Raw genomic sequence first — 20,357 nt, 5'->3', positions numbered from 1 at the left:
GTATATATTAGCATCTGAAATGAAAAGATGTTATGAAACCATATGTGAACCACATCATCAAATATTCAATTTATCACATCCGCCATGTTAAATACCTGAATACATAAATACATATACAAAAGGAATTTAATTTTAAAAGGTAAATTATTCTAACGGCATGTCTTCATTGCCGTGTGGAGGTATTTTTCCTCCAGATAAAGCAGCGTGGACACCCCCAGCATTGAGACACTTAGTACGGACCTGCTGGCAGCCTCCGCTTCAGTCCCAAAGGCGCGTCATTACAGCTTCTCTCTTTTGCTGCTACCACTGTCACATGTTTTTTTTGTCGTTGTTTTTTTTGTTTTTGTTTTTTGCTCGGCTCTGATAACTGATCGCCTCGCCATCGTTTTGTGGCTTCTGCGCTCGCTTGCATCGCGGATTTCGATGTGCTTGCGGTTGCCTACTGCCTCTCTCCACCTCCAGTAACCCATGTCCGCGTGCATCTCGCCTCCTCCCCGCGCCCCCGCTCACGCTCCGCGGTGCCCGCCGCCGTCACCATGTCCACGCCGCCCGTAGACCCGCTCTCGGCTGTGGAAAGCGGCCCCCAGTCGCACTATTTCCAGGTAGGTTGGGAGGATTGAAGCGACGAGGATGGCTCGTTGTGGCTATGATTGAAAATGAAGGCGTCGCATTTTGGCATTTGGCTACTTTCTTTCTTCTTCTTTTTTTTTTTCACGGAAACTGCAGTTGATGCTCGGTCGACAAAAAAAAATGCATTATTTAAAGGGACTGTCATTATGATGGACATATTTTCACACAATTTTACAATATTGGTGCAGTTGATGCTTGTGGTGTATCATTTACAGCGTCTTTTTGTGACTGTGAAAGAAGCAAACACTACCGTGTTAATCTGCTTCACCTGTAGCCTCCATCTGCTGGGCCTGTGGCATTTAAGCTTACTGATTTATTTATTCTTTTTATTATTATTATTATTATTAACCAAACAGCTAAGTGCCATATCAGCCTGCATCCATCCTCTTGCAGTCTTAATTTGTGATTTGAGGAAAGATGCAGTTCAAGAAAACAGCAGCTCTTTTCCACTCAGCTGCTCTTAAAGAGGCTACATGGTTCAAGATGATATCTGGGTTTTGTGTTTGAATCAGGTACTGCCACTGGGAAAAAAAGCATATAATAGGTTAACTGTCAGATTTTGATGGCTTAAATTTTCTTAATATGTGATCAAAATGCTTGACTCATTCAATCTCAAAATATCAAAACAAGTGCAATATTGGTGAGTTCTTTTTAACCAAATATACAGTTATGTGATAGGGCTTAAAAGTGCTTTGTCAACCTGGCACTAAAGCAGCAGAGTTAGTTATTTAAGTTGAGATGGTTATAGAAATGGAAATTGTTTGTGGACAAGCTGACTGAAAAGTACTGAGTTAAATATTGTAAATTGGACTAACAACAGCTCTCTTGGCGATTAAAATTATTTTGCATAAAAACTCTTCTGAAAGGTTGCAATCATTTATATTGTCCATCCATCTCATTAGTATAACATGTGAGCTGAAGCCATTCCAAGTTGAAAGTGGGCAAGAGTCAGTCGCAGGGCAAATACAAACATTCACACCTATGCCCACTACTGTATAGAGTCTCCATTTAGCATGTTTTTGGAATGTGGATGCCAGAGAAACTCCACACAGGAAGGCCCAAGTTGAGATTCAAACGTTGAACCCCAGAACTGTGCAGCAGATGTGCTACTAACCAATAGTCCACCGTGCTACCCCATTTTTTATTGTTTATTTACGTGTGTAAAACGTGAATAAAACAAAATACAGTACAACAATTTGCATATTTTTTTCAATCTATATACAATTGAATATACAGTACTACAATATGGAACGTTAAAGTAGCACTAAGGAACTTTTCAACCTTAATAAAATATTTTCATATTACACAGTATAATGTGATGAAAGGGACAGTAACATGAAAAATCAACTTTTTGGAGCTTTTAGCCACGTTAAAATGCTAATTCCTCACCAGAAACATGACCAAAGTTGTGTTTTCCTCCATTCACCCGTCTATGAGAAATTCTAGGTCATTCTGCTCTCCAAGCACCAGCCCATCCCAACCTGAGAAAACGAGTACTCATTTTTTGACGTCATTACGTGCGGAGCCACCCCGCACTGCCTCTGTGGACTAAACGCACGCCCACTTTCTCTCCATGGGACAGTGACAAAAGTAGACTTTATAAGTAAACATTCTGTCCAAATGAATTCAAAGCAATTAATTATGGCATTTGTAATGGCAAAATAAATGACAATTGGCCGTCTTAAAATCTGTTCTGGCGGAGACTTGTGTAAATTACAAGTAAAATTTTTGCACAGTTGTGCCTAACCTAACTGAACGAACGAACAAACTTTTTTTTCTTTTTCTTTCCTCTCTCTTGTTCCCTCTCCTCCCCTCCACCAGCACGATTTCTTGCGGCAAGGAGCCATTCTGTTTCAAATGTTTATTGAGGAATTGATAGCTTGCGTGGCCATTCAGAGGAGTGCTCAAATGCAGAGCTCCAGCAGTGGCCCGGATTTCACTCGCTGGTGTGAGCTAAAAAACGATGCAATGCGCTTGTCCTCATAGGAAATGTGGTCTTCCTTCAGACACAACAATATCGCTTTTGTCCATATGACGCCGCCATATTCAACGCAGACTAAAATTTCCTTAGTGTTGCTTTAAGGGGTTAAATGTTCAATCTGATCAAATGTATTGTTTTTTTTTAATATACAATATATATACTTGACTTAAATTCCATGCCTGCAACATGTTCCAAAAAAAGCTGTGACAGTAGCATGTTTACCACTTTATCACATCACCTTTCCTTTTAACAACACTCAATAAACGTTTGGGACCTGAGGACACTAATTGTTAAAGCGTTGTAGGTCAAATTATTTCACATCCTTGCTTGATGGACAATCTTCAGTTGCTCAACAGTCCAGGGGGCTCTATTGTCATATTTTTTGCTTCAAAATGTGCCACACATGTTCAATGAGAGGCTGGTCTGAACTGCTGGCAGGCCAGTCTGTCAATAGTTGGGTTTCCATCCACCCATTTTTATTTGAATTTTCAAGAAATGCAAAAATAAAACTGAATGGAAATTCGAAAAAAAAGGGCCCACAATTCACCAAAAAGTTTTTACGCTTAGATGGGGTGGATTTTGAAGCATATCGAAAAAAGGAAAATGCGAATTTTGGCTACGGAAAAAGGTTTTGCGAATAACCGCTGGCAAGACCGGACACACGTCGCACGTTTTGACCGGATATTAAGTCACACGTACGTTTGTAGTCCCAAAGCAATGTCGGACAATAAAGTAACGTATGTTTGAGGGGAAACAGAAATCTTTTTGGAATAAATTAAAGAAGCGAAGCTTAATGCTATTTTAGATGGAAAACAGCAAAGAAACGCTACGGTTTATCAAAAATTACAAACGCAAACTGATACTCATCACTTCCTGGTCTTCTTCTTCTTAAGTCGCATGTCCATTTTGCGCATTTTCAGCAAATTTGCTTAAAAAATTCCAAACAATTGGATGGAAACCCGACTACTGGCACTATTTTACTACTAAGCCACGTCGCTGTAACATGCAGAATGTGGCTTGGCATTTTCTTACTGAAATAAGCAGGGTCTCCTTGAAAATGGCATTGCTTGAATGACAGCAGATTTTGCTCCAAATTCATAGTATATGTTCACAAAGTGGTGAACCTTGCCACCCCTATCTTGCTCGTGGACAACTAAGCTTTTCAGGAGGCTCTTTTTTCACCCAATCATGTCACCCTCTTGTTTCCAATGAACCTGTTCACCTGTGGAATGTTCCAAACAAGTGTTTGTTTTTTTAGATTTGCTCAACTTTCTCAGTCTTTTTTTTGCCCCGTTCCAGGTTGCTTGGAGTGTGTTGCAGGCATTAAATTCAAAGTGAGAGAATTTATTTTTATTTTTTTAAAGAAAGCAGTCATGTTCATCAATTGTTTCCTATTTATGTATTACACAACGTCACAACTTAAGTGGCCCCGGATTGGTCTTATATACGTATTTTGGTTTCATTAATGTCTAACTAGCTGGGGGCGGGTGCGCCTCCTGCCCTCGCCGGGTTGGTAGAGGCCCCGCTGATCACTCCTCTTAACTCACTCCACTAGTTTTGCACAATACACTTTGTTAATAGACACATAGGGCACATAAAACACTCCTTGGGGCGGTAGTACAGGTGGCTGGGTGGGGGGTTCTGGGGATGGTCTGTGGTGGGTGGCGGGTGTGGGCGGGGGGGTGGTGGCTGTGGGCCGATGGGGTACCTGGTGGGCCTGCCGTGGCCCGTTCTGCTGCGTTGGGCTGGGGGCGCGGGCCGTGTTGGGGTAGGGGGCGCTCCGGGCTCCTGGGTTTGCTCTCCGGCCGGGGGTTGTGCCCTGGCGCTGCCGAGGCCTGGGGGGCCCTGGGGTTGTTGTGCTTGCCCTGTCCTGGCCAGGGTCGATGGGTCCCTTCTTTGGTGGAGGATTTTCATGCATGCCAGATCCACCACACCAGCATATACCGAAATTCAAACACAATCTGCTTCTTCCTCTGGTCGCTGAATCGGTGGAGGCTGAAGTCTGTGGATCTCACTCTGCTTCATCTATCCTTCCTTTCTTTCTTTAGTCTTTCCTTTGGTCTCTTGAGGTCGCTCTAATTTGTTGGAATTTATATGCTTCTGGGGTTGGTGAAAGATTCTTGTTTGTAACCCTGTGTGTAGTAGGTGGTGTCTGGTCGGTGCTGGATTTCACTTTTTTCTCTTTTCTTTGATCACTCCTCGGGTCTCCTGACAACTTCACGACTATTGGGATTCTGAAGTATTCAATTTAAGTGAAGGGTATGGAATTTTTAATAGGTTTCAGGTGAATTAATGACCACTAACTCACACGCACACGCACACAAACACACACACTCACACACACACACACGCACACTCACATGGCTGCTCCATAAATATTACAGCCCACTGAAGTAGCTGATCCTTGATCACCATTGCAATGACAAAAATAATGTAAGAAATAAGGGGTATGCTGCACAATACTTGTTCTCATAATTTGCAAAAAAGGATTGCACATAAGCATCAACAAACCCAAGAAGCAAAGCGTACAGCACAGTATACTGTATGTCTGATATTGGTCGAGGAGTATTGGAATATTCATCCGATGTTTGCCCACAGCTGCCCAGGAAGTTGCCAAAACGCAAGAGCCGCTTCAAACGTTCGGATGGCAGCACTTCCTCAGACACAACATCTAGTTTCATCAAACGGCAGGTAAGAAAACATTTCCATTACTTCGCTCGCTTCTTCTTGACTTTTGTTAAACCAAGTTAAAAACAAACAAACAAACTGAGATTTACAAACTCTTTTTGCCAGAGTGACCTGGCCAAAACACGAGGGTCCATAACATACAAATACAAAAACATTTTTACTCATTTTTGTTATTACAGACTACTTTGGTTTCTGGCACGAGGAGGAATTTAGATTAAGAATGCAGTCATTGAGTTATATGGAGGCCATTTTGTGCCATCTAAAGATCAGATTCAGGTTCTAAAGAGGTCATAGGAGACTGACCTTTCCATGTTTTTGCCTGTTCTAAAAGATTAAAGTAGTCAATTTTTGGTGTTATTTTTGTCATAATGAGTTAACGTTTAACATAGTGGCATTGTTGGTTATTGACGTCTCCTTAGTTATAGTTTTTACTTTGATCGGAGGAGGGCAACAACTTTTTAAAATATGGCAATGTTAGATGAAAAATCCCTCCAGAGGCTCAAATTGTAATTAAAGTTTTTGGGTCAAGCACATGTAAGAGACCCAAATTAAGATTTGGTGAAGTGCAGCATCTCTGCTAATTTGATGATGTCCTCTCGAGGCCGTTCGTTATTATTCGCTGGTTTTGTTGTTTCCAAGGTGTATTTCATTTGATGTGTCCCGGTTTAGGAGGAGGGCTGTTTATCGTTTATAGAGACATGATCCTGACAGGAGGTATGAGGTTTTACTGAGCTAATGTTAACAAAAGACTGCAACTCATTATATTGTTGCTATTTTCTTTGTTGCTCAAACATGTGAACTTGTTTCTGTTTTCTGTGGCAAGAAGCGTTTACACAAAGAAGTGGGGCAGCTGCAAGAAAAAGGGGAGGGGAAAAAAGGCTGAGCAGACACCTTCTTCAGGAGGGAACATTAGTTATCCTGATCGCGGTTGGGGGGGGCTTAATGACAACCTCCAGCTCGCATGAAAATATTGCAATGGCGTGAAATATTCACAATGTTCCCTGTAAAGTCCTCAGGCGACTTAATGCGTGGGTTCCATGCTCACACGGACCCCTCTGTCATGACCTCGTCTCTCCACACAGGAGGTGGCACCCATAGGTGATCTGACAAAATGCGTTGAATGCATAGGGAGGCCATTTTCCCCCAACAGAGCAGATAGTTTCTTGTCTGGGGTGGTGGGGTGGGGTGTCCATGGAGGAGCTGTGGCGTATGACTCATTTCTGCAGCAGCATGCTGCCATAAGTGGGACTGAATGTTGCTAGGCCTTCAATAGTCTCTTCTCCTACTAAGAAGTTTTTGGAACAAGTTGCAAATAGCTTGTTGGGATTAGATGAGGTCGCTGGTGTCTGCCTCCCATCATGTGGGTGGGGGGAGGCTGGCTTCAGTCAGTCTGCATGCAGCATGTACTGGAGTGTACGGAGAGGGAGGGACCAGTTACCAGCAAATGACTCCCAACATCGTGAGCAATGTCATCGCGCCCTCATCATTGTAGCATTAGCATGATGTTCTTCACCTTTCAATGGCGCTTTTGTTCCCTTCATTCCTCTCCCCACCTGCTTTTCTTTCTTCCAATTCCATCCCCTTGTTTTTCCTCCAGACCACCTTCCTCCTCCTCCTCCTACTCAGATTGATCAATTGACACATCATGACTTTGATATTGATGCAAACGCCCTGTGATTTATGGCATTGTGTACCAGAAAGCTATACACATGTCATTTTTTGACAATGAATTATGACCAGGGCCGGACTGGGACTCATTTTCAGCCCTGGAGTTTCAGGGCTCAGACCGGCCCACTTTAGTTAACATTTTAATGAACATACACAATTTTACAGTTTGTGGATCAATGTAAAATAGATGAGCATTCCCTCTAACGATATTCGTATTGCATTTGATTAAAAATGTAATTTACAATTGAATGCTCTTACAATACAAAAGCATGGTATTTGTTTATTTGAACAAGTTTGTGAACATAAAATGGGCCCCAAAAAAAAGACAAAACAAAACCAATAAGCAAATGTACATTAGATGGGTTAAGACATTTTATAGGACACACTTACTAAATGAAGTTAAACCAGCAAGATTAAGGCAGCTAACACTGTACTTCCTGTTTGTACTCTTATTTTGAAATGTATTCTCGCCACTTCTGAGGCACACTACTAAGCTGATAGACGCTAACTTGAAGAGAGCAACGGTAATCCTAGGAGGCTTTCCCATCATGCTTTGTTGCTGTTACTAGTAACACTTGTGATTGTGTTTTGCCTCTTTTATGTGTTATTTTTGTACAGACAAGGTTTAATATAGTTATATTTGCCTCTTTTATGTGTTATTTTTGCACAGACAAGGTTTAATATAGTTATATTGTTTATTGTTTCTATTCATGGATTAAAGTTTTGCTACTCTTGATATTAAATTATTGTAACTTGGTGACACCCTGATTAACAAAGCCAGGCAGTCAGTGCTATATATAATGGCCTGTAAGGATAATTTTGTGACAGTCAACATAAAATGACATGGAGATGTATGGGTCTTATTATGTGTGGACTGGTACCTTCCACTCCTGTGTGATTTTGAAACGTGTGGGCTCATGCCTGCTGATTCGCAGTTCAAAATATAGGACTGTCCATAAATGAGTTTAACACCCGTATCCTAGAGTAAGTTATTGGCTGAAAAAAAATCAGCACAATGGTAGTGATGAACAGTGGCAATATAGGGTCAAAGGTTTAAGGGTGCTGAGCTCCTGGCCAGGCAAGATAAATTTCACCATTTTGTAGTACTTTGGCTAATATTAACAGATGTGCAGGACATACAGTTAGCTTCTCCCATTCCATTCAAAGGAAGGACAGTGGTTCTGTCTCTGGCCACATAAAATATCAGATAACTCCTGCATAAACGACATAAACAATTAAATTCAGCAAAATCCAGCTTTTTTCATCCTCATGGGGCGGCCATTTTGTCATTTGCTGTCGACTGAAGATGACACCAATGTTGCTCAGGTCTCAGGCAATGACCAATCACATCTCACCTGTTTACTGAAGCTGAGCTGTGATTAGTCGTTACCCGAGACCTGAGCAACATTAATGTCATCTTCAGTCGGCAGCAAGTGGCAAAATGGCCGCCCCCTGAGATGGATAAAAATGGCTGGATTTTGCTTCATAACTCTTATTCCACAAATCAGAATGTCATGTTTAGACTAGTGAGGTCACATACAACTTATTTTTGTAAAGAAATATTTAAGGTTGACTTCCACTTTAAGACAGGAAATTACCACTTAAACCACAACTGTAATGTTTACTGGAAGGCAGCATATTCATCTGAGCCCAATCGGGAGAGATAGTAGAGACTGGGTGGAACAAACCATTTTTTTCTTCATAATATTAAATAAAGATTGAACAAAGTAGCATAGTTCTCTGGGTTGTTTAAAAATGACACAGGGGGAAAAAATCTCTTACATTTTAGGCGTGCATGAACTATTTATGTCAAACCAGTGTGCTAGTCAAACAATGATAGACATCCCAATCTCACGCCATTTCTTCACCGCATTCTATTACCTCCCCACGAGATAACCACGCTTATCTCGCTTGTAAATCGTTAATGACTCTCTCGTCTCTATCCGTCTGTCAATCATGGCCATTCTTAAGAGCTTGTAAACAGTCTTCTCTCAGTAATATGTCCAACGGTTGACTCCAATCATCCACCTCATTCTCCTTTTATTCATCCAGTGCTGCCTGGCGCTGGTGCAGTGTTGCTTTGCAGAGCTTATGAGAGCAAGAAATCAGACCTTGTTATCTAACATAGGCAAACGCACAAGGAGGAGAGGTGATCGCTAGCTGGTTGGTGATACGAGATGATGGGCTTTCAGATGGGCAGAGCATGTCTAATTTGCAGATCTCCTTATTTGGGTCTCTTTTTTGGGGGGGAGTCACTCAGTCTCTAGTTGTGTCTGTATACAGTAGGGAACATGATGGCTCTCTGAAGTTTTTGTCTTGTAGTGAAAACCAAGAAGATGATGAACACCATTTCATTTTCATGTATTTTTTTTTTAATTTTGAGAATACTGAACCCATTTGCAGCACAAAATAAAGTTTGTCTTTGTTTGATCTGTTGTTTTCAACACAATGCGGCACAAGCCAAACTGGGATGTGTCCTGAAACTACTAGGAGTGAAAAATGATCGTAGGCATATATTTAGCTAATGAGGAAATGGATGTCTTTGGAGAATAAACAGGGCAAAAAAAGGATGTATATGTACTGCACTGTGTGGGGGATGCTGGGATGGAATGGGGCCAAGCAGGCGAGAAGAGAAAGCAGTTTCCTCCTTTGTGCTATATTTGGTCTTCCAGAGGATGTGGGAGAGCAGCACATTGTGCTGTACATACACACAACGCTCCCTCATGAGCGTGTTGGGGTGAACAGACACCTGCAAAGGAACACAGCAGCACCAAATACAGCACACGCTAGATCTGGTGTCGCAATGCAAATGAGGAAATGACTGCATAAAGACTCTTGCATTCCCTCGCACCAGGGGTCAGCTGATTCCTATACCAGTAGACCGTCGGATTCCGACCTGTCAGCAGAGGAGGATCGCGAGGCGTATCGGCGTGAAGCCGAGCGCCAGGCACAACTTCAGCTCGACAGAGCTAAGGTACGATAGCCACTGATTTCGTACCAAGAAACAGAATTGTTCCCGGCAATTTGGAATCATAGTTGGATATTTTTGCTCATTTGCTATTTGTTTTGGCATGTGCAGTAGATTTGTATATTGATTCTGTTAAATTTATAAGATTAGAGATGCATGTAATACAGAATGGGAAAAGGGTTCAAACTTGACATTAAAACAAAATTCCAGAACCCATTCAAAAACTTTTTTTATGACTCTTTTATAATGGGTCATTGTTGGAAAAGATTTTACTAGAGCCAGTGGTTAATTTGTTATGAAAACACATAGAATATTTATTGAGGGAATTCTGAAAGCAAACGGCAGAAATGGCTCCATAGTTAGAGCAGTTACCTGCGACCAATGAGTACCTGGGTTCAAACCCTGCTTCGACAGCTCTTTAGTACAAATGCAACATTAAATACTAATCATTGTCAAATTATTTCACATCCATTACTTTTTATTTCATTTGTCATTATTAAGTTTTGTTTCTATATTATTGTGTTCTATATTCAAAATTCAAATTTAACGCCTCCTTTCAGTATAGATGTATTCGCTACAATTACATACCTGTTGACATACATGTCACAGATTCTTCTATGACAGCAATGGCTAGTTCAGCGTAGCTTTGACCGGTAGGCAGGAGGTGGGGGCTTGAATCCCGCCTTCACCAGATTGCGGATCAAGTTTTCTTTTTATTCTTTCAACTACAGTTAAAACTTTGTTATTTTCACATAATTTATCTTTCGATTTAGTTCATAAGCATTTAGCTTAGCATTCATGCAATTTCCATGCAATTTCTGCAGAAATTGCACTTAGTCTAGTTCTTTATTATTATTATTTACTTTTTTTTTGTCTTTTGTTTTTACAATTTTACTATTATCTACAATTTAGGACATAAATCTATCATGGAAATATTTGATCTGATTTGGTCAGACCACATAATATTTTCAACTGAAACCGAAGTTATGAGGCTATCAATTAGCCATCTAAATAAAACAAGCTAGTAAGCCACATAATTAAAATTATAATGAAAAAATATATTTGTTGGACCAAATTAATATTGTTTTTTTTTTCAGGCCATACCAAATGTGTCCAAATATGACTACAACATAACTAAAGTGGTAGCTTTTTTACATAGCTGTGAGACAAACTTGATAGCTGCTCCCATGTGGGTTCTTGGCTGTCTTGTGGATGATACAAACTCCTCAAATGTATTTCAAAATAAAAGTGCCAAATTGTTTATTTCCTTTTGGTCGCACCACGTGATAATTCATAAAATGGGGGTCATCGGACAATCCGTCAATGATCCTAAAATATAACGACAAAAAAAAAGGTGCAAATCGCGCAAAGCATTCCTCAGCAAATTTAAATGTTGCTTTTTTTTCCTTCGAAGCAAAAGAGTTTCTTGTGCAGTAAATAATTTTAGGGGGCCAAGTTCCCAACACTCTCAGTCCATGTTGTCATATGTGCCTATCAGATTATTCACACCAGGCAACTTCTTTTTTATTTTTTTTAGTCCAAACCTGTAGCGTTTGCAGTAAAGACAAATGTGAGTTACTGTGGAGCTCTGGATGAGGACTGTCCTGTCCAAGGAGCTGCAGTCAACTTTGATGCCAAAGACTTCCTGCACATCAAAGAAGTCAGTGATTGATATTCCTTCTTACACACCTACACGTTTGTGTGATGCTGAAACAGTTGTCAATTTAACAGAAGTACAATAATGACTGGTGGATCGGCCGGCTCGTCAAAGAGGGAGCGGACATCGCATTCATCCCCAGCCCGCTGCGACTGGAGGCAATGAGACTCAAGCAAGAGCAGAAACAGAGGTACTTTGCCTTTTGCCGAGTTATTTCAGAATCAGGTTTATTACCAGTGGGCAGTAATTGCTCCTGGGAAGACAGTGCATGTATCAGAGTACAAGGATTGACAGAAATAGGGCAGTAATGAACAAACCAGAATGGAACCTAAACAAAACACTGTTTATAATAATAATAAATAATTAAGTACAAATGAAGTGTTTATATGAATTAGAGGTATCAAAGTACAAATTTTTTCTCAATTTTCTTTAGGTCAATGGATTTTATGTAATATTGTGGTTTGGCATTGCAGGAAATCAGGGGGCAACTCGTCCAGTTTAGGAGACATGGTGACTGGGAACTGGAGGACCACACCACCATCTGCAGGTGAATGTAAGTATTACACATGCAGCCTGTTTGTCAGACCGCTGCCGGTGTTTTATCTAAATCAACTTAATCGCCTTTTTGTTTTCGAAAGCAAAACAGAGGCAAAAACAGGTAGGTTTGCTCATTAGTCTCCTTTTTGACATTTTCTGTGGTTGTCTTTTCGCCAATTTTATCTCCCCATCCTTTTCCGCTACCCTTCTGTGAAATTGTCATCTCTTTCAACTTTTACCTTGCCTTGTGTGTGGCAGGAACATGTTCCTCCATACGATGTGGTGCCGTCCATGAGGCCGGTGGTCCTTGTCGGACCGTCACTGAAGGGTTATGAGGTCAGCATGCACTATTTAACCTGTGGCTAATCATTTTGCACTAATGTTAATTTTATCCACCATTTTTAAATTTAGTCTCACTTTTAGTCCAGTTTCAATCACGCTTGTTAGTGTTCATCATAGTTAGCCAACCTCATCCCGTTTTTTTTAGTCCATTTTTAGTTGACTATAAAGCTAGCATTTTAGTTTTTATTTTAGTCCAAACAAGCATAGTTTTATTCGTCTAGTTTTAGTCAACAAAAACTGTCAATGTTTTAGTCTAGTTTTTGTCAGGACAATCATTTAACACCTGTATTTTTTTTGCCCAGCAGATTATGTTGAACATTTCGGATCTGAAACTATTTCACCTGAAATGTTCTCACATCTTTTTGATGAAAAACAACTTCACACACAATTACAGTATATAAACAAGTGGCTACTATGGCTCCATGCTACAAGCTAGTAAATTAGCCAACATTAATTAGCGGTCAGATTAACATTATTGTTGGAACGTTATAGCCGTTGGATTAAAGTTACGCTAACTATAATTTCCTTTTTTATATATATGTAATTTACTTTTGTTTGTTTAACCTTTATTAACCTCCAGTCTGTTCCAATGTTTTTACATGTTGCACTGGCTAGCTGCAGATTTGAAAGGGGGTGTATCACTGTGTGTCACATGTGACAGATTAGCAGAGACAAGATTTTACTAAATCATCTAATTTTCATCTCGTTTTTGTTCATGAACTGTCCCATAGATTTTAGTCCAGTTTTTATTAAATTATGTTTTCGTCTTGTCTTCAATAGTCGACAAAATGCATACGTATTAAGTCCCAGTTATTGTTTATTAATGAGGGTTTTAGTCTAGTCTAGTTTAGCTTTAGTCCAGTGAAAAATGTTTGTTGATGAAATTATTTTTGCTTAGCTTTTGTTGATGAAATGAACACTCATTTGCACTAAACCTACTATGTTTACTGTCAAATATAGTAGTTACATTAAATATTATTTTTTTCTCTCTCTCTCTCTCACAGGTTACAGATATGATGCAGAAAGCCCTTTTTGACTTCCTGAAACACAGATTTGAAGGGAGGTCAGTTGACGTCAGAGAAGTGATCGTTTGCTGTATCTCTGGTTTGATCAATGGTGCCCACAATATTGCATTGACTGTATGTTTTTGCCATTTCCTTTGAAACTGCAGAATCTCAATCACCCGCGTCACTGCCGACTTGTCCCTAGCTAAAAGATCCGTCCTCAATAAAAGACCCATAATGGAGAGGTCCAACACTCGCTCCAGTTTAGGTAAAGTCTCATTAAAAGAGGGGAATTTTTGATGGACAAAAGTTTAAGGACTGAACTTGTGTTTTGTTTTTTTGTAGCGGAGGTTCAGAGTGAGATTGAGAGGATATTTGAACTTGCCAAAACGTTGCAGCTGGTGGTCTTGGATGCGGACACCATCAACCATCCCGCACAGCTCGCCAAAACCTCCCTCGCACCCATCGTTGTCTACGTTAAAGTCTCCTCACCAAAGGTACCGTCAAACAAAAACTCTCTTTTCTAACGCCATGGAAACAAATTCTGCTCTTTTGGCTCCACTTAGGTGCTCCAGCGGCTGATCAAGTCCAGGGGGAAGTCTCAGAGCAAGCACCTGAACGTGCAGATGATGGCTGCAGACAAACTCACTCAGTGCCCCCCCGTAAGTTCGACTGACATTTCTTGTCAGAATATTTGAATGAGCTCAAATTTACAGGCTGGTTAAATATTTACCGTTTGGGTTCGACTGGCGACCAGTCCATGGTGTACACTGCGTTTCCAACACAACTGCGACCCTAATGGGGATATGTGGTATAGAAAATGAATGAATGATATACAGCACATTGGGAAAGAGCCCATATTCATATTTCACAGTAATATATTTAGTTGGAGTGTTTTAGAATGCATCCATCATAGATGTTTGAACGACAAAAAGATGGTAAATCTGAGTTTATAGTTATTACATATCTTAGCTTCTGTAATTGCTAATCACAAAAATACCAAAATGTCACTCCCACCAGAAATACTTGCATGTATTCTAGTAGCTGTCAAAATGAGTGGTGGCAATGCCAAATACACAAGGCAGAGCAGGGCGAGCAGAAATGAAATAAATATTTCATTGACTCAAGAGAACAGCGGGAATTATACACCGAAATGACAGGGAAATCAATTCTCTAAAAAGGAATGAGCAGAAACAGGAGCACTAATTACAACAAAGAGCCACCCTTGGTAGAACACAAGGGCGGGTCACGAGTTGATTAGGGACACTAGAGGGCTAAAACAAATGAATGAATAACAAGGTATGGAAACTGGGAAAATATGTGCATGAACCCAAACTACCTGTAGCAGACCACAACTGCAGCTTAATTGCGCTCAGATAATTGAGCATAGTTGAGAACAATCAAAGATGGGTAAAGTAACCGGGAACTCAGGTTCAACTTTGTCTCCTGACCTTCGGTTTTAATTTTTTAAATATTAAAAACATTGCGTTGCCTTATGTGATATCTTTTGATTATTAAACATTAGAACGGGTCACATTGATTGACCCATGAACATCGTTAAGAAACAAACACAACAGGAGGGCTACGTTAACATTTACAGTTCCCAAAGTACGCTCACATTTCTAAAAAAATAATAATAATAAATCTTTAAATGGAATTAAAGTAGAAGTCAAGTCAAATTTTATAAAATGTTCTACGCAGCCCCACTAGTCTAAACACGGTACTGCTGATTAATACTGCATTTGTGAAATAGGAATAAAGCAGCAAAAATCCATCCGTTTTTGTCACTCAGGGGCGGCCATTTTGCCATTTAATGTCAACCTAAAATGATGGATGGATGATAGATAGATAGATAGATAGATAGATAGATAGTTGGTGATGCCATAGGTGTGCTTTACTTCAATTTACTCGTATTACACTTCTGCCCTTAGGATTTGTTTGATGTCATTTTGGATGAAAACCAGCTGGAGGATGCTTGTGAGCATTTGGCTGAATACCTGGAGATGTACTGGCGGGCCACTCATCTCCCAGGCACCACCCCTCTTAATCCTCTTTTAGAGCAGAGTCTGATGACCCCGCCGTCCGCCATGTCCAGCCTCCAGGTGAGCTGCTCTTCACTGATCTTGTCTGCCCCGCGTCCAGACTTTTGTGTTATGTTGTCGCTGTTTTCAACGTCTTCCAGTTCTCACTCTTGTGTTTTTGATATAATTGTCTTCGCTTGTGTGTCCTCTCGCTCATCCATGCTTAACATTTTCTGAAATACAGGAATTAATTGAATGATGGCTTTACCAGCTGGGGTAAGTAGTGGGGTATATACAACACACACACACATACACCTATTAACACCTGAGCCCAACATGGGGATGACAGTGTTTTATCCGTGCGCCGCATCCTTCCTCCTCTCCTTGAGTTGACGTTCTCAAGTGAATCAACACTTGGAATTGACCGCAATGAATGACACATGGAGCCGAAAATGACTAAACTTGCGTGTCATTTGGCAGAATTTCCTCATTATTCCTTCTTGTCTGTTGATCCGTTTCCACGCATGCCACATAAATGTGCCAGCTCTCACAGTGGCACATGACGCTATCGGGAATGTGTGTACTTCCTGTTACACAATAATAGTAATAAGACCACAATGCAGTATGTGTACAATACACTAACACTTATGCCATCTACACTTTAAAGTTGTAAAGTACATTTTCCTCAAAAAAATAGTCTGTTTGGTCCCACTTTAACAGAGTAAAATTTATACTTGGAAGAGAGTAAAATATTCAGAGTCAATTTTACCCAAAGTATTTTTACGGTGTATGAGAGAATTTGCTTATCCCATGAAAAAATACTTTTCACTCAGGAATTCTTAGTAAATTTTTGGACTAAATTTTACTAGTTTATAAAAAATAAAAAAAATGAAGTCACTTACGGGTTTGAGGAACAAACCCACAACTTCAGGTTGGGAGACAGCTCTCACTCCCTGAGTCATGCCGCTCCTACTGTGGGTTGGATATTTATTAGCAAACAGTAGGAGTGGCATAGCTCAGGAGGTAGAGTCTCCCAACTGAAGGTAATGAGTTTGTTCCGCAACTTTTTTTATTTTTTTATTTAATAAACTAGTAAGTGTACTAAAAAAAATCCTTCCAAAATTTACTTTCAGTTTCTGAGGGTTAAAAAAAACTCGATTTTTGTCATGTCAATTCTCTCATACACATTGAAAATATGAATATTTTATTCTCTTCTAAGTGTCAAATTTACTCTGTTTAGAGTGGGACCAAATAGACTCTGTTTAGAGTAAAATGTACTCTGCAAAATTCTCTCCCCATTCTCGCCATCTCCACCGTTACGTTGTTGTAACAATGTGTGCACACAGACAAAACTTTGCAAACACTTTGTTGAAAAGGACATACTTGAACTCAAACAAAACTTATCATTTATCACTTTTAATGGACACATATGATTTTTTTATTCATAATTTAAACCAGTTCCCGGGTCTCATCTTGTCTGTGACACACAAAATACACACAGATATCTAGCTAGCTAGCTTGCTAGCTCGCTAGCTTGTTAGGTAGCTATAGACACAAGACAGACTGACAGACAATTTAATCATACCCATCCCTTAATACAAGCGCTCATACAGATTCCATTCTGTTTTTACTCATGGAGGCAGCATTCACAAGCCGTCAAATTACACATTAGTGTAGCGCATTAACACAGCCACCAAAGCAATGTTTACAACTTATTATTATGCCCTGAACACAGGTCACAGTTGGTCTTGGCTAAAATGGTGTCTCTATCTTCTTTCATGTTATTTGAAAAAACACACAAATGAATAGTTTAATTATGTTGTTTGCGGTCAATCCCTTTAGTGGATCCGTAAGAGACAAACGCACGGTATGCAGTAAAAATGAATAAATAAATGAGGTGCACATATAACAGTTTTTATTTCTTCGTATGCCTTTACTTTATCACACGTGGTTTAGTAAGTCCTTCCTCTCATGGTGTTTGCATTCTTTTGTCACCCTCCTTTATTTGCATCCACCAAAACATTGACGTGACAAAAGCTGTCACGAACAGGACGTGTGACTGTGAAGCCACTTGTTGTAGAGTTGTACCACGCGAGTCATCCTCCTATTGCCCTTCCAGAACAAGAATCAGCCGCAGCCTAGTGAGGCTGTGGAAATGGAGGCTGAGGAGCAGGAAGAGGAAGAAGAGGGGGAGGAGGAAGAAGAGGCAGGCGAGGATGCCGTCTCCCCCTTGGAGCAGGACAGTCTCATGCCATCGGACGAGGCCAGCGACTCCCTGTCTCACGGCCAGAGGGGGAGCCCGTGCCGAAGGGGCAGAGAAGAAGACGAGGAAGAGGAGGAAGATGAGTACGCCTCTCCTTGCCACGGCCGCACATACAGGGGCATGTACCCCGCCCACCGGGGGCATGCCGGCGGCCATAACGCCAACAGCCACGAGTCACAGGACAGGCTGCTTCAAAGTGAAGCCCGGCAGGGTCACAACCAGAGGAACAACCGCCAGCGCAGCCGCCCTTGGCCTCGGGACACCTACTGAGGAATCCACAAGTCCAGGTCTATTTTTAGGGCATCACAGGGGACATTTTGACATCTCCGGGCAGATTGTCAACAGGGCTACTCTGCAATGGAATGTCTTCAGGCAAACTTGCGCTGCTTTGCCTGTTGTAGGATGTCTCCATATACGTGCAGTATACTGGCCTTAAAGTGAAACATGTTTAGGTATCTTTACTGTTGCATGTGTGACTAGGGTAACATCATTTTGAGACTATTTGCACATTGATGCCAGGACAGGAGCTGAATGATCTTTATGGCGAAATTCATGTAGGAATGTTTACTGTAGAATCCACAGATGGGAGATACTAATGCATTTTTTTGGATCATGTAAATATGAACGGGCACTTAGTTTAGTTGCTTCTTGATTTGGTCGCTTGTTTCGGATACACGCTGCCACCCACGTTTTGTCATTTTTGGACATTGGGAGTGTGAAGCTGCAGTACATGCCTGTCACCACCAGCGCATCTCTCTCTGACTCTCTCTGCTATTGCACAATCACTCGCTAACACCTCGAAAAAGCTAATGGGCACAGAGAATGTAAACACGTTACAAAAAAAAAGAAAAAAAGGAATGTTGGTGCCCTAATTGCTTGTTTACATTGACCCGTCCCCACACATGAAGCACCAGAATGTACGTTTGCATGCCTCAGGGTGTCTCCCCTGAACCACCCTGTCGTCCGATTGTAGCACATCCTTTGATTGTAGCATCCCCGGGTTCCGATATTCTCTCCTTAACCATCGCGCCCACTTTGCGTACTGCAGTTTTACCGCGGCCGACCCTCAGGTGTCCCTCGGCTCCATGTGACAAGCGTGCGGCTAAGGACTCGCAGCTGTAGCACCTGCCTGTGACATGACATTTATGCAACACTAAGGAACTTACCGTTTACATTGATTATGGCGGTGCCATATGGACAAAAGCGGCATTGTTATGTCTGAAGGAAGACCACATTTCCCATGAGGACAAGCGCATTTTATCGTTTTTTTTTTAACTCACGCCAGTGAGTGAAATCCGGGCCTGTGTTGATCATTGACTGGCCTTTCATCCGGAGTAGCTTTTGACGTATGCCATAAAGCAGTCAGCACATTTGTAGTTTTTTGCGTAGCATTGTTCCTACCATCCTCCTCTAAGTTGCGTCGTGCCAGTAAAAATGATACAGACCCCCTCAGGCTATGGCAAAGGTACCATTCAACTAGTTTTAAGTCGATGTTTCATCAGAAGAGTTATGAAAATATTTTATCAAGGCTGAAAAGTTCCTTAGTGCTACATTAACGTCATCAACCTGCGAGCATCTCACAGGGTCCATACCAGCTGACTTAAGGAATTAATTGGTTACTGCTTCTATGTCGCACATGTATCTAGTGTTGTATGTATATTTTGAAGAGAAAAAAACAGCATGATTGAGAAAAAAAAGACAAAAAAACTATGCAAGTGCTGCATGAATTCTGATTCTTTTGACCGTTAAGTATTTTAGTAATGCATCGTTTCTGGTTCTGCCCGTTGTCTTGCAGTGATAGTCGTCTTTGGGGCGGTTTCCTTCTCCACTTAGAACTAACAGCACTCTTACTCACTCCCTCAAGTTCAAGTTGAGCTGGGTGGGCACTCACTCACTCACTCGTCGCACTTTGAAAGTCCGCCACTAAAAATGGTCTCCAAATCAGATTGATGAATGATGTCCTGCATGTCTTAGTTCAACAATTAGCTATTTTCGTTCTATTTTGCCCGAGTGGACCAATGATTAAACAACTGATGAAGCAGTTGCAGTTAATTTCCAATTTATGAAGCACAATTTTTACAAGGTTATCATTTAATTTCCTATGTCTTATTCTGTATGCAATACTAAGCCTAACGTTGAAAAATGAAACGCCTTACACCATCTGGACTTCCTTTTCAGTGTGAGTAGCGGAAAAAAAGAGAGAAAAAAATTGCACTACTTCTTTTTGGGGATGGTTGCTTTGTAATGCAATAACTGCACTAAATCTAATCGTGTATCTACCACACTACCACAGCGTGCTAGCGTGACACAACACGCCTCTTCCCGCTCCTGATCAAAAGGTGTACAAAGTGAGACATTTCCTGCCTGATGCTGTAAAGAATGCTTTCTATTTGAAAAATAGATTTACAATGCTAAGAAAATTATGACTTCAAACAAAATAAACACATTTTATGTACTTCAATTGTTTGTGTCCATTTTGTGTTTCTTATTCAGCGTATTTGTTCATGTCCATACAATATTTGCACTATAAAATGAACCTACAGTCGTGCTTTCTGAAGGCATAAAAATCTGGATTACAAAGGATGACATTCAAGAATT

The 20,357-nt window shown here is 40.8% G+C and overlaps 1 protein-coding gene across 1 annotated transcript; it reads left to right on the top strand.

Annotated features, from left to right (window-relative positions):
* The first annotated feature begins 234 nt into the window (after nt 1–234).
* On the top strand, nt 235–20,220 carry LOC144037361 (voltage-dependent L-type calcium channel subunit beta-3-like). Its single transcript, XM_077548797.1, has 14 exons — nt 235–602; nt 5,210–5,302; nt 9,822–9,941; nt 11,473–11,595; nt 11,667–11,782; nt 12,066–12,145; nt 12,231–12,250; nt 12,388–12,465; nt 13,476–13,534; nt 13,643–13,743; nt 13,821–13,972; nt 14,042–14,137; nt 15,407–15,577; nt 17,616–20,220. Exons 1-14 carry the CDS (start codon nt 537–539, stop codon nt 18,027–18,029), a joined length of 1,689 nt encoding a protein of 562 aa, XP_077404923.1. The 5' UTR covers nt 235–536; the 3' UTR covers nt 18,030–20,220.
* The last annotated feature ends 137 nt before the right edge of the window (nt 20,221–20,357 follow it).

The sequence above is a fragment of the Vanacampus margaritifer genome, chromosome 1, assembly GCF_051991255.1.
Source record: "Vanacampus margaritifer isolate UIUO_Vmar chromosome 1, RoL_Vmar_1.0, whole genome shotgun sequence".
In the NCBI taxonomy this organism is placed as follows: Eukaryota; Metazoa; Chordata; class Actinopteri; order Syngnathiformes; family Syngnathidae; genus Vanacampus; species Vanacampus margaritifer.
This window is presented reverse-complemented; position numbering and strand designations above follow the sequence as displayed.

What these genes read in the sequence shown, in the direction of transcription:
- LOC144037361 (XM_077548797.1), top strand. Translation starts at nt 537, where the DNA reads ATGTCCACGCCGCCCGTAGACCCGCTCTCGGCTGTGGAAAGCGGCCCC. An exon ending in CCCAGTCGCACTATTTCCAG is followed by an intron (nt 603 to 5,209) that starts GTAGGTTGGGAG and finishes GTTTGCCCACAG; the next exon opens with CTGCCCAGGAAGTTGCCAAA. An exon ending in CAAAACAGAGGCAAAAACAG is followed by an intron (nt 12,251 to 12,387) that starts GTAGGTTTGCTC and finishes TGTGTGTGGCAG; the next exon opens with GAACATGTTCCTCCATACGA.